This window comes from Gymnogyps californianus, chromosome 11, assembly GCF_018139145.2.
Source record: "Gymnogyps californianus isolate 813 chromosome 11, ASM1813914v2, whole genome shotgun sequence".
NCBI classification, from domain to species: Eukaryota; Metazoa; Chordata; class Aves; order Accipitriformes; family Cathartidae; genus Gymnogyps; species Gymnogyps californianus.
In genome coordinates, this window is record NC_059481.1 from 6799857 (window position 1) to 6813037 (window position 13181).

The 13181-nt window shown below is 38.6% G+C and overlaps 1 protein-coding gene across 1 annotated transcript in view; it reads left to right on the plus strand.

The window, feature by feature from the left end:
* MTMR10 (myotubularin related protein 10) overlaps positions 1-10926 on the plus strand; it is a 39671-nt gene extending 28745 nt beyond the window's left edge. The window contains exons 7-16 of the mRNA XM_050903416.1: positions 1662-1836; positions 2266-2353; positions 2526-2614; positions 3617-3747; positions 3873-3942; positions 4137-4207; positions 5087-5256; positions 6608-6778; positions 7662-7844; positions 8389-10926. Coding sequence (XP_050759373.1) covers positions 1662-1836; positions 2266-2353; positions 2526-2614; positions 3617-3747; positions 3873-3942; positions 4137-4207; positions 5087-5256; positions 6608-6778; positions 7662-7844; positions 8389-8988 — 1748 coding nt within the window. The 3' untranslated portion in view covers positions 8989-10926. The remainder of the gene's footprint in view (positions 1-1661; positions 1837-2265; positions 2354-2525; positions 2615-3616; positions 3748-3872; positions 3943-4136; positions 4208-5086; positions 5257-6607; positions 6779-7661; positions 7845-8388) is intronic.
* The last annotated feature ends 2255 nt before the right edge of the window (positions 10927-13181 follow it).

The following is a 13181-nucleotide window of genomic DNA, read 5'->3' on the forward strand; positions in this document are numbered from 1 at the left end:
GGGGAATTATGAGCTCAGGCCTTCAAATTTGCACAAAAATGCATGTTTTTCATGCAAGTGCCTACATGACTGCCCTGTGCATGCACGAGAGTAAGTGTGCATGCGATTATGTTGCACATATAATTACACATATAATTTCTTACCTCATAAAACTTGGGCGGTTATTAAGGTCCATGTACTTTAGTGTTATAAAGTACTAGGGAGGAAGCCAATTTGCAGATAAAATTCCAATAAAATGTTAAAGTGGAGTGTGAACAAAATGTTAGTCTGTCACAAAGTTGCCTTTACTCTGTCTGTAAAATATCATTTGCTGTATGGAAAAATACCTAGTGGAAGAATTACATAAGGTGGGTAAAAAATGTTGTTCCTCTGGAGCAGCAGACCAGAATGGCAAAAGATAGTTGTTCTGCTATGCTGCAGTTGCTGGAGAAAAGAGTTTGAAGTACTTTTGGTTTGGGTTGGGGTTGTTTTCTTGTTGTGAACCCTGGTGTTTGTAGCATAGATCTCTGGCTTTGCTCTTACAATTCCAGCACTGTGTTTTATGACTCTCTATCCCTGCTAGTCCCAGTAAAGTAACAGTTGAAATACTGTCTCTGGGCTTCTTGAGGAACATAAAGAGCCTGCATTGCTCTGGTGTATATGTACATCATTTTTTCCCAGGCTGTATTTGATAATTACATATCCTGCCATTGAACAGTGAATTATAACATTTTTTGATAATTATCATATTTCTCTGTATACTGTCTTTGAACAACTACTTCATTCTGATTTTTGTCCGGTTTTCTTCTGAAAAACGTAAATAGTTCGAGTACTAGTGCAAGAATGAAGTTGATAGATACAGAAAGTAGAAACTACACAATCACTGAGATGACAGTAGAGCCATAATGCTGCATTCTGCTTTGTTTGGGCAGGCACTTACATCTTTACAGACTCTTGCTAAAGCTAGGAGCTTTCATGGGGGAGGTAATAGGGTTGAGTCTCAGTTTATTTCACTTTCACCTAAAAATTTACTTCCAAGTGTCCAGAAACAAAATGTAGTCTCCTTTGACACAGCTGACTGCCTCCTTGGCACCTAAACAATGACCAGCAAAGGAGATCCCTCTGTATTAGTAACAAACTATATGATTTTCTTGGTCCCTAGCCACAAAATGGTAGGCCATCTTTTTGTGTGGATATGAATTTTTATATATATATATATATTTTAACCTGGCCTTCAATTTATTTTATTTGCTGTTAATACAGCAGTCATTTAAAGCTGTTGAAATTAGATAATTTTTATTTTGCTTTCTTCATAAGGTACCTAATTGAAGGGTAGCCTATAAAGGGTTCATGTTTTTAAAACGTTGCTAACTTTGGCATGTTGAAGAGAGAAATCCTGTGACTGAAGATAACATTTGTTCCTGACTGTTAGTATGTCTTGCTTTCTATCAAGCAGCACAACATACCAATTTTATGTTGCTTCTCTGTTGAAATTGCAGGAAAAAATACATTTACATCTTCATGTATCGCCATGCTGTCCTTAAATCACTGATCTGTTGTAATACAAAAATAGGTAACGTTCGTCCTGATGCTAGTGGCTCATCCTTGTAATTAGGAAGGTGAAGAGTTTGATTTTTTCTTTTTTTTTTTTAAATGTGCATTGATGAATTTTCTCTTCCTAGCAAAGAAGGTGAATGGAATAGACCCAGGAGGTGGTGGTGGTGGCATCGGCAGTGCCAGTGGTCAGCAGACACCTTTGTTTGAAACTTACTCTGATTGGGATAGAGAAATCAAAAGGACAGGTGCATCAGAGTGGAGAGTTTGTTCAGTCAATGAAGGTTATATGATATCTACTTGGTAAGTTTCTCTTATAACGCAAGTAGACGAAAACAAGGCAATTACACTGTCTTTTCCTGTCTCCTCTACCAAAACCTCCATCCTACCTAACTGTGCGCTTCACCTCTTAAATGTGCCGCTGTCTGGAGAGGCCCTCAACTGAAAGATCCTGCAAGCGTTGTCATTAAAGGAAGTGTTATATTTTGGCATCTGTTGCTTTCATGCTTTTGTACTTCCCTTTGAAACATGCACACTTCTAAACAAATACATCTGAGCTGTACGAACGGTGTGTAAGATCGTGCAGACGTACAGGACAACCAGTTAGCACTGTGGTATTAGGGGCTGGTGCATTATAGTTGAACAGAGTTGGTAAGGCAGAATTGCAACAAGAGAAAAGCTGATAAAATACGTAGGGAAAAGTAACCTTTTGTATCATATTTTTTCCCCAAGCCTTCCAGAATATTTTGTGGTTCCATCTTCCTTAGCAGATCAAGATCTGAAGCTATACTCCTACTCTTTTATTGGGAGACGAATGCCAGTAAGTGTAGTCTTTATTCTGTTACTGTTCTTGATCATTGTACAATATTAATCTTAAAGATATGTATGCCAATTAACATAGTTTTGTGTGTAGCATTAAGAAAAAAATTTCTATGGAATAACACTAACCTGCATTATTTTGTTGTTTCTTTTCTGTTTTTTTCCCATATTAGTTATGGTCCTGGAATCACCCTAACGGGAGTGCCCTTGTAAGAATGGCCAACATTAAAGACGTCTTGCAACAAAGAAGAATTGATCAAAGGTAAATGATTAGTTATGCTATTCTTTAATCGGACGCATAGGATAACACAAGTGGTGACTATGTGTAACATACAGCAGGTAATTGAGAGGATACTTGCTTCATAGCGTTGTAGTGCAATAGCTTTTGAGAAACTGTTCTCTGAATGTAGTTTGGCACAATTTCTATTCAAGGTCCACTTCAGTTTCAAATACGGAATAATTTTTCGAATTTTAAGGGATGTTTATTTTTTAGGTGGCTAGTCATTCAGATGACAGAATTTATTGATAAAAGGGTCAGACTTAATCTTTTCTATTGATGTTACTGTAATGCAACTTATGTTGGTGGAGATTTTCTTACCTGCTTTGGCAAGACACAGTAAAATTTTTTTAATTTATTTGTGGCATTGGGAAATACATTCTATAGATTTAGTGCCACAATGCACACAGTATTTCTGTGAAATATTTGTCATTCACTGTCCTTGATGAAAGATGAAGGCATTTAGAGCCTTGCATAAGTAGTTTACTAGCTTGGTATTTTTTGTTCTTTGGTTTAATTTGTAGGGTGACTTTTTGTAGTAGTACAAACACTTGCATTGTGTGTGTTAGGCTGGAGCTCTGAGTTTTATTTGAAACCCTGTCAGATTCCTGGCTTTATAAACTTTATATGTGCTCTGTTTATTTAGCCTAGATAAGTCTTACTAAAAATTGTGGAAAATTAAAAATTGAATAGAGCTATTTAACTGTAAGTCAGCCTCAGATTTTCATTTCCCAAACGTGTTGTTTTAATGATCCAGCGTTTCCATTTTTTTGTTTTGTAACTAGCAGATACCAAAAATATTTGAGTCAATAGCTTTGTGGCAGGAGCAATATATCTCCTGAATATGAACTAGAAAACTTTTTTTTTAAACAAGGTGCAGGTTTTATGTGGGTTTAGTTGTTTGCAGTTAAAGACTGTGGCATGTTTCTTGAAAGACTGTTTCTTTCCTCTCCAATAATAAAATGGCTGATTCTTCTTCTTACTTAGGATTTGTAATGCAATAACTCGAAGCCATCCCCTGAGAAGTGATGTTTACAAATCTGATCTGGACAAGTGTCTCCCCAACATCCAGGAAATCCAGGCTGCACATATCAAACTCAAACAGCTGTGTGTTAATGGTACGCTGGACTATCCTTCTTTCATGGTGGTTCTTTTCTTGAAATACAACAAATTCTAATAGATCTGGCTAACAGGAATAGTTATTTGAAGTTGTTCTGCAATGTAATTACTTTCCTTGTTGCAGAGCCTTTTGAAGAAACTGAAGAGAAGTGGCTGTCCTCACTGGAAAATACTCACTGGTTAGAGTACATTAGGTTTGTACCATTAATAAAATGATGGTTAATGAGATGTGAAAAACTTTCACCAGTGTAAATAAGCAGTGAATCAGTTGAAGGATTCTCTATTTTAATATATGAGTTAGGTAAATGTAGATATCCCAAATATTTTTTTTCTTCTAGAGTGTGAACCTGTTATATTAACTGTTGTATCTTTTTCTTTTCCTGTCTAGATCGTTTCTTAGGCATTCTGCTGAGCTTGTGTATATGATGGAGTGTAAGCATGTTTCTGTAGTTCTGCAAGGTAATACAACCATATAGCATGCTGTAATTCTTAGCATTAGTGTGATAATGTAGAAAAATACATTTAGATAACATCAACTGTAATCTTTATACATAAACCCTGTCGCTTCTAAGTATTTTAGGCATTTGAGGAACTAGAAAGGAAAAGAATTTTGTTATGTATCTGAACTGTAGTATAGTCCATAGCATCAAAGGAATATTTCACTTTGAGTCTTTGTGGTTTTTATTCTGATAATGATATGATAGAATCAGAACCTTAGGGTGAACTTTTGTACTGTGTTAATTGGGCTAATACTCCTTGCATAAACAATATCAGTTTTACTCAGAGGTCCTGTATACAAAAGTATTTCACTAACAGTGGCTGCTGTTGTGTAAGTGCAAACAGGTATTCCAGAAAAAAAAGACACTGAAAAACTTGCTCATATCAAGATCAGAAATTTTGTCATTTCTGTAATTTTTACAAGACGTGTTCAGCTGGTATATCCCACTCTCCCCATACAATGGCCTTCCAAAAACTGCTTCAGGGTGGAAAATGTTGAAAATTTCCAGCAATGTGAACACCCTCCTCGGCACATCTTGGTTTAAATACCAGGCGTTTGGGTGGGTATTTTGTTCTTGATGAATGCACTGTTGTGCTGGATACTGCAGGAACCTTTTCTATAGTACGAGTCTCAGTTTAAAAAAAAAGGGGGGGGGGGGTGTTTTTTCTTCTATTTTTTTTCGAAACTATGAGAACAATTACAGCAGCAAAAAGCATGTTTTAAAAGAAATTCAAAGAAAAACACTAGACCTAGTTGCCACTTTTTGCTCTTTGTGGCCTAATTCTGTATATGCGCATATATACCTTATCTATTTCATACATTCTGTATGTTTTTCACAGAGGAAGAGGGACGGGACCTGAGCTGTCTTGCTGCTTCTCTCATTCAAGTCATGCTGGATCCCTATTTTCGAACAATTGTTGGATTTCAAAGCTTAATACAGAAGGAATGGGTCATGGCAGGATATCAGTTTTTAGATAGGTGTAACCACTTAAAGAGATCTGACAAAGAGGTAAAAATGAATTGTATTTGTATGTGATAACAGTATCTGGTTAATATTAGCCTGAACATTTATTCACACAGAAATCTAGAAGTAAAAATATTTCTTAATACTTTCAAATCTCATGAAACTAATGTCAGAGAAAATGAGGCTTTGTCCAGGAGAGAGATGTGTTTTCTTTATCCTCTGTAGCCGTGTGAGAATCAGTGAAACACCAGGTGCAATCAAATGTTGCCGGGTTTTTATGGTGCTTCAGTGTTATACATGGAAAGGTCCCACTGTTACAAATGCTAGCACAGCCCACATTTTAAATTGAAATAAAAGAGGGTTTGGAGGGGGGTGTTTGTTTTGTTTGTTTTACCAAGGGCATCTGTTTTCATCCCCGGTTTTTTGAATGCAAAGTCGTATCCATATGCAGTACTTTTCAAAGTATTGAGCTGATAGAGAAGTACTGCAGCTTTATGGACTGATGCACAGCTGCCAAACAGATTAATAGAGGGTAGCACAGTGCTTGATTTTCAGTATTTCCAGCTCATCTTATTTGGCCTCTTCATTGCAAAGGACAGACTGGTAATTGCAGTTGGAAACATAGAGGACCCTAGGTCAGCAGCCTTTCTCAGGGACAATGCCCAAGAGTAATAGAAAAGCAATATCCTCAGAGAGTGGAGCCGGCAGATAAACTGAGGACACTGAGCACTAAGCAGAGAAAATGCATGAAGGGATAAAGAACCTGAAATACCAAGGGGGAGATAATGAGAAAGCAGATATTCTGACCCTAGGAAAGGATATACAGAAGAGTGAAACTGGGAAGAGGAAAACATTTCTAAAGCTTTATATAAATGATAGTTTATACTTTTGCCATTGATGGGCCACTGTGGGAAGAGCTAGAAAGCGTAGTGAGAAGTTAACGTGGCTGAATCATAAGCTCTCCCGTCATTTCAAACAAGAACCAAGTATATACATTGCGAAAACAGGGCCAAGTAGTAAGGAAGGCTCATACAAGCACTAATTTGGAAATTATGAGGGACATACAGGATGGCAGAAAGTATTTTTGCAGCTACACAAGTACAAAGAGAGCCCAGGAAAGAACTGACTGGCTTCTTACAGAGAAGGGAAAGCTGTGGAAAGGTAATGCTGACAAAGCCAGTTGACACAGCCGCTTGTGAAAGTGGCTAAATAGGAATAACAGGGTATTACAGTTGCATAAAATCATAAGAAATACAGTACTGCAAATAGTTTGCCCTGCTGAGGAATTTACCAGAGGTGTAGCTAAATACCCTAGTAGAGCACTAACGGCAAAGAAATTGGTATGACTTGGGAAAAGCTTACGTTAAATCTAATAATCCTCTGTTTCTTTTCCCAGTCTCCTTTGTTCTTGATGTTTCTTGACTGTGTTTGGCAGCTGCTAGAACAATACCCAGCAGCCTTCGAGTTTTCTGAAATGTACTTGACCATATTGTACGACAGCGCACGTATCTCATTGTTTGGCACTTTCCTTTTCAATTGTCCTCATCAGCGAGTAAAGGAAAGCACTGTGAGTATGAAGTGTTGCACCTACTTTTCAAATAAGAGACTTCAGCATGCCCTTCTGGCAATAACATCATCTCAACTAAATGGTATCCCTTTGTAGTTTTCAAAATGTCACACTCTGCTCGGGGCAAACTGTTCAGCTCCCCAGATGAATATGATCAGAATGTCCTTTCAGGTGATCTTTGCATAGACAATAACTATTCAAGAAGAAAGTCTATTGAATTTCTTTTTTATTTTTTTCTAGAAAAGCATTGTTACTGTACGTTATTATTGGTACTCCTCTGGGAAACAGATTTTCTGTCTGGAGCTGATAAAGCAGAATGACAGGCAATAAATAGAATTTCACACTCCAGGCAAACTTTGAAATCTCTTGACATAATTGTTTAAGTAGTTGAAAAAGTTGGAAAAGACTGCGTAAAGTTCAAATAGTAATGCACAATGAAGGTATTTAGAAAACCGAACACCTCAATTTGTTTTTGAAAACTGGAGCTTATCGGAACTGTGTTTAGGAAACATTTGATGGCTGATAAAACTTAGGTATTTTGTTAAATATTTTCCCTTTAAAGTTGTAGGTAGCTACCTTACAAAGAAGTAGAGCATTGAGGGACCATTAGTGTATTCTCAAAATAACAGTTTGGGGGGTTAAGAGTAAACACACAAACAATTTAATATCATTGAAAAGTAATTTTTGCTAAGCAAGCATGACGGTACAGTTGTTCTCTCCAGCAGCAGACTGTCTTGCCGCTCTGTTGCTTTGATCTGCAGCCACCTCTAAATTATATCCCTGCTGTTCTTTGCCCAATAGTTCTGCACTGGTTTATAATTAAGATTCGTGAATAGGCCTATTTTCTTTGATTTTAATATGCCTGAATGTTAACTTCTTGCAGGAATTTGCCATAAGCAAAAATATTCAGCTGGGCGGTGAGAAAGGCCTCAGATTTCCTTGTGTTTGGGACTGGTCTCTTCAGTTTACAAGCAGGGATCGCCTGCTCTTTCACAACCCTTTGTATATTGGAAAGAGTGCACCATGCGTACAGAATGGAGCAGTGAAAACTTTTAAACGCTCAAAGGTAACTATAGTGATGTCTGTCTGTGAATGGACTGTTTCTGTGCTTAACCGTAAGGTGTTAATGCGTAAAAATTTACAATTATATAGTGTTTTACACCCTCAGTTTAGCAATAGGAGCGTTAATTCTCTTAGCTTCCCAGCCTAAAGAAATTATTTTCTGTAGAAGTAAAGATGTAAACTGTTGAGCCTTGTGTTCCAGGACATTTTCTGATATGGCTGAGCTCACTGCCAACATTTGCGTTATTTCACCTATGGAAAAGTGATGACATGCCACTTTTTTCCCCCAGGGCTGATAGTTTTTTCACTGAATACCAATTAATCCAATCCTTCGTTGTTTTAGAAAGCCTAGAAAACGTATGTATTCCTTTTTAAAGGCCACAGGTGGCCACACTGTTTGCCCTGTGAGCCCTGCGGTAGTGACTCACAAGCTCAGAACTGTTTAAAGGTCACATCGTTTCTCTGGATGATGCATCCTAGCAGCTCAGGGAAATCTGCTATTCACATGAGCATAAAACTGGAAAATTACCAGTGTTTATTTTCTGCAGAAAAACTACAGCTCCACATTGCGAGGTGTCCCCCCAGCACTAAAAAACGGAATCATCAGTGAGCAAGAGTTCCTTCCAAGAAGAAACTCTCTGATCCTAAAACTGAAACCGGACTTTTTACAGCAACCAGAGAGTCAGAGTAACAGTATGGAACAGTACTTCAGAGACTGGTTTGCAAAGCCTGTCGATTTGCACGGCGTAATTCTACCCCGTGTCTCTGGAACCCAAATAAAACTGTGGAAACTGTGCTACTTCCGCTGGGTTCCTGAGGCCCAGATTAATCACGGTGGCTTCATCACTGCTTTCCATAAAGTGTCTTTGCTGGCAGATGAAGTGGACATGCTAAACCGGAATCTTCGGCAGTACAAAAGCAACTCTTCTTTGCAAGGCAACTGCTCGGAACTGGATCAAAGCAGGTTGTACTTCAGAGCAAGTAGTTTGTATGACACCTCTGGGGCCCCAGACTTTCTCTCCTCCTCATTCCCATTTTCTCCTGTAGGGAACCTATGCAGACGGAGCATTCTGGGAACACCTTTAAGCAAATTTTTAAGTGGTGCCAAAATCTGGCTATCCACGGAGACGCTTGCAAATGAAGACTAAGATGATGTGATGGTTTAAAGGTTTGGGGAGAATACAGCATATCATTTTGTCTTTTCTAAGTTAACACTGCTAAATGCGGCATTGAAAGCTGTAATAATTTTTATATACAAACATTACGTAAGTTTTGCACAAATATTTAAAAGCAAAGCGAGTCGTGCTTCAAATCGCACAATTTTGTCTTCAGTAGTTCTCATCTGCTAGGGCTTCTGGTCCCTAATTCCTTCTGTAGTTTTATGGTTTGGCTCATTACATGCGATGGAGCATTTCATTAGCTAATTGAAAGGCTTGGTGTGGTCATTAATGAGGGTTCTGCTTGAAATATCTTTTTTCCCAGATAGTGACCGAAGTGACTCTTGTGTCGTAACAGCTTGGCAAATCAAAGTAGTTAGGTGCAGTGGACACAGACCGACAGCTGAGATCTGGGAACAAATTATTTTATCAGATTGCCTCTTCAGGAAGAATAGTTATAGGCATACGTACATACATACTAATGTTCTGTGACTTGATCACCCTACATATGTGTTAATGCAGTGTGTATCCATGGGGGGGTTGTTCCCTTTTCTTTCTCTCCCCAAAATGTATTCATTACCCATTAGTCAGATCTGTGCTCTTTGTCATGAGCTTGACTTTAGACTATAGGAATCAACTTCAGGACAATGCACTGTTAACCTTAAAACATTTACTGTAGATATGGTATTGCAGTAGCTTTAGAAGTGCCTTTAATTGGGAGGAAACAGTAGCAAGATTACTCGAATGCAGCTGACACCCCCCTCCCCTTTTTACAACAGATTGTTATGGTAAGTTCTTGTTCCATCCCCCGCCTCCCCCTCGCCATTTCTGGAAATAACAGGCGGCCAGCTCAAGAGACAGCAGGTTTTTCCTCTTTAAGGTTAAGCTTGTTTGTAAGTCTCGTGAGAGCCTCGCTTTTTATATAAGCACCTCAAATACTCAGCATTCTGTCCCTGCGCGGATCCTGATCCCTGCCAACCCTCTCCTCATCCTGTTGTAGGATGAAGTCGCTTTCAGCAGAATTCGTACTTAAGCCCCCCTGGGTTCCAGAAAGGAGGACATGCTCCAAGCGGCCAAATCCACGAGGGGTGCTAGCGCTGTTGTCACTTGTAAGCAGGTTCTGGAAGAAGAGTGGTTAGTGGTGCCTTCTTTTTACATACACGCGTGTCCGTACGGACAGTGCAATGGACAAGCACTGCTTGAGGGAATTAAATCCAACAGCCTCCGTCTGCTTAATGCAGCAGCCTCCTCTTTGCTCTAAGACCTTTTAAACAATACCTCTCCCCTGGATGCTGTGCGAGAAAAAGCCTCAAGTTTCATAGGGAGAAAAGCGAGAGAGGGAGATATATATATATATCCCTGTATACTGGGAGAGTGGAGGAATAGTAATGTGTTATTCTCATAGGTTAAGGTTCCATTGACTACTTTCTCTTAACAGCGAGGCTGTCTTTTATGTTAACTGATTTCTGTGTAAAACACAAACGCTATTGAACCAACACTGAGCCTCTATTCAGGTGCTGACTCACAAGTTAAGGCACCAAGGGCCTTGTATGATAGATTAGAAGCTATTCTCAGTTATCGAGGGGAAAAAAAAAAAAGCTGTATGATGATAATACACAGTATATTAAAGAAAAGGCAGGGAGGGATAGGATTTGGAGCTTTTCATTTGTTTGTAAAACCAAACTGGTCTTCAGCACAGCCTAAATCACAGTGTGGGTTCTGGATGTCTAAGATTGCTCAAGTATTTATTTTAGAGAATATGCATCTGGAGTGGCCTTACAGGTGCAAGCTTTGTGCTAGAAAAGTCCAGTGCATACAGGACCCTCTTTTCCCCAGGCTAACAATTACCTAACATACAAAGCTGTTGGGGGGCACCGGGTATGCTGCTTTCTTGCACTGTGTTTGCTTTGGTGGGGATAAGCGGGCCGTTTCATTGTAAAGGTGAGCTAATGGCGGGGGGGGGGGGGGGGTAGACTTCCGTTTTTAACTAACCAAGCCCCCCAAAACCTGTTTTTATGCAAAGCAGCTGTGTGCGCGCGCATGCGCACATGTGTGTCTGCACACAGACACGTACATGCGTGTTATGACATAATGCCAGATTGGTTCTGGTCAACTGTTTGTGAGGAGAAAACGTGTATTCACCTCAATTGCCTAATTATGCTGCAAGACGGTCTGAGCATGTTAAATGGTCCACAAACTAGTTGTGTTTATTTACGAGCTTGCTGGAGCAGTCATCTAACTTGTTCAATTCATTACTCAAATGTTTGTATTAGTTTTTGCTTTTGTGATTTTATTTTTTTTTTCATTAGCTTACTGCTTTCCCTGGCCGGATACTTGACATAAAAGACCTCAACCTGTGTGCTTAGTGTCTTTTGGTACCAATTTTTTTTTCTTGTTAAAATTACAGTTAAAACTTATGGTGTCTTTTTTTTTTTTTCCTTAAAAGTATAACTTTTTTGGTTTAAAGGTACCGAAAATGTGTAAATAAATTACTCCACACAGGCAGCTGGTGGAATAAAAAAAAAATATTAATGTTTAGGCTAGTACCCTTTGGGGGAAAAAATGGGTACTATATTTAAACGGGATTGTCTTTTATAAGGAGATTTCAGACATTTTTACATTTCAGTTCTAAGATGTGTACAGATGCTGCAGATGGTCTTTGTATTTTATATATATAGCATGGGAGGGGGTTAAAAATAATATGCCTTTATAATAAACAAAAGCTGTCTAAGTATCTATTTGCCAAACAGACGTAAAAAGAAATTTTACACAGTTCAAAAGGGGAGTTAGGCAAGCAGAGGCTGAGATGGCGCTAAGCATGGGGAGGAGCAGGGGAGCTATCCACGTTTCCCTAGAAATGTAGACAAGGTTCTGCTTCCTTGTGTTTGCATGGGCCTTGCCTTCTGAGGAATCTGAACAACTACTGTGTGTCTGTGTGTGTGTGCATGCGTGCCTGTGTATGTTGTTTCTTCCTCTTAAATTAAACATCTTAATTTTTTTAATTTACTTTTGAAAGACAGGTACTAAATGTTAATTTTAAAATATTCTCCACTCTGCACAGTTGCCTTACCAATAGTCAGTAGGGACTGCTCTGAACATCTTTAATAACTTTCAAAAGCAATTTTGGGGTGTGAGTACATATCCTTAACTTCTATGTACAGAATACTGACATACGAGTGTATATATGTGTGTGTGTGTGTATATATATGTACACATTTTCAAATTTTAATTTCTGTTCACCACTTAAAACAAGATACTGTTAATGCCATTTTGGTGTTGCAAGAGTAGAGAAACTACCAAGAAGCTTATCTTTTTTTGTCTGTTTCTAGAAAACGTGCACTATTTTGGCTGTTACTGGCTGTTATACCATGATTTTTGTACTACACTGTAAACCACGCAGGGGGAAATATGAAACGCTGGTTGATATGGTTGAAGTGTACCTCCAGCGTCATCAATTACTGCGAGGTAGAGCTTACTGTAGACTTAGTGATCACGGTAGTACAACTTTATTCACCATTTACTGCCATGTATCAAAGGAATTTCTTTCATTCCAGAAACGCATTGAAAAGTGTGTGTTTGTGTGTATATGAATACCCAGGCCTGCACCTGTGTTTAATGTGCACCTGCCTGCAATACCACTTTGATATTAACTGCCTTGTATTTTTAACGAAAACGTAGCAAGTGGGGCAAAGGTTTTGGCTTACTCTCAGACGGCAAGACATTAAAACCAAAAAATTTCTAACATCTATTTAAGCAAAGGACGAAATCTTAAATTTGCCTCTAACGTAAGAGACAGAAATCTGTACCTCAAATTGCTCTAGGCAGTAGGTTTCTAATGCTGTTGCTGTGATGGTTTAGAGTTCACTATTTCAACTGAAACTAAAACCTTTGTGCCTGATAATGATTTATTGAGTAAAGTAGCAGTGCCAGGAAGATTATAAAATCCTGATGCTGAGTTGTGAATGTGAAGTAAATTAGACTAAATAAAAGTTCATACCTTTCCACAGCGAACTTCAGGTGGTTTTCTTTCACTTCCTCTAATCAAAATAATGGGGGTGTGAGGTGTGCATGTGTGTTTTCCAAGAAAAGCAGGGACACTGTGCTGTAGAAAGATGATTAATAAAAAAGATGTGCAAATGATCTTAATTTCTCGCTACACTCTATTATAGTGTCTGCTGTTTCCA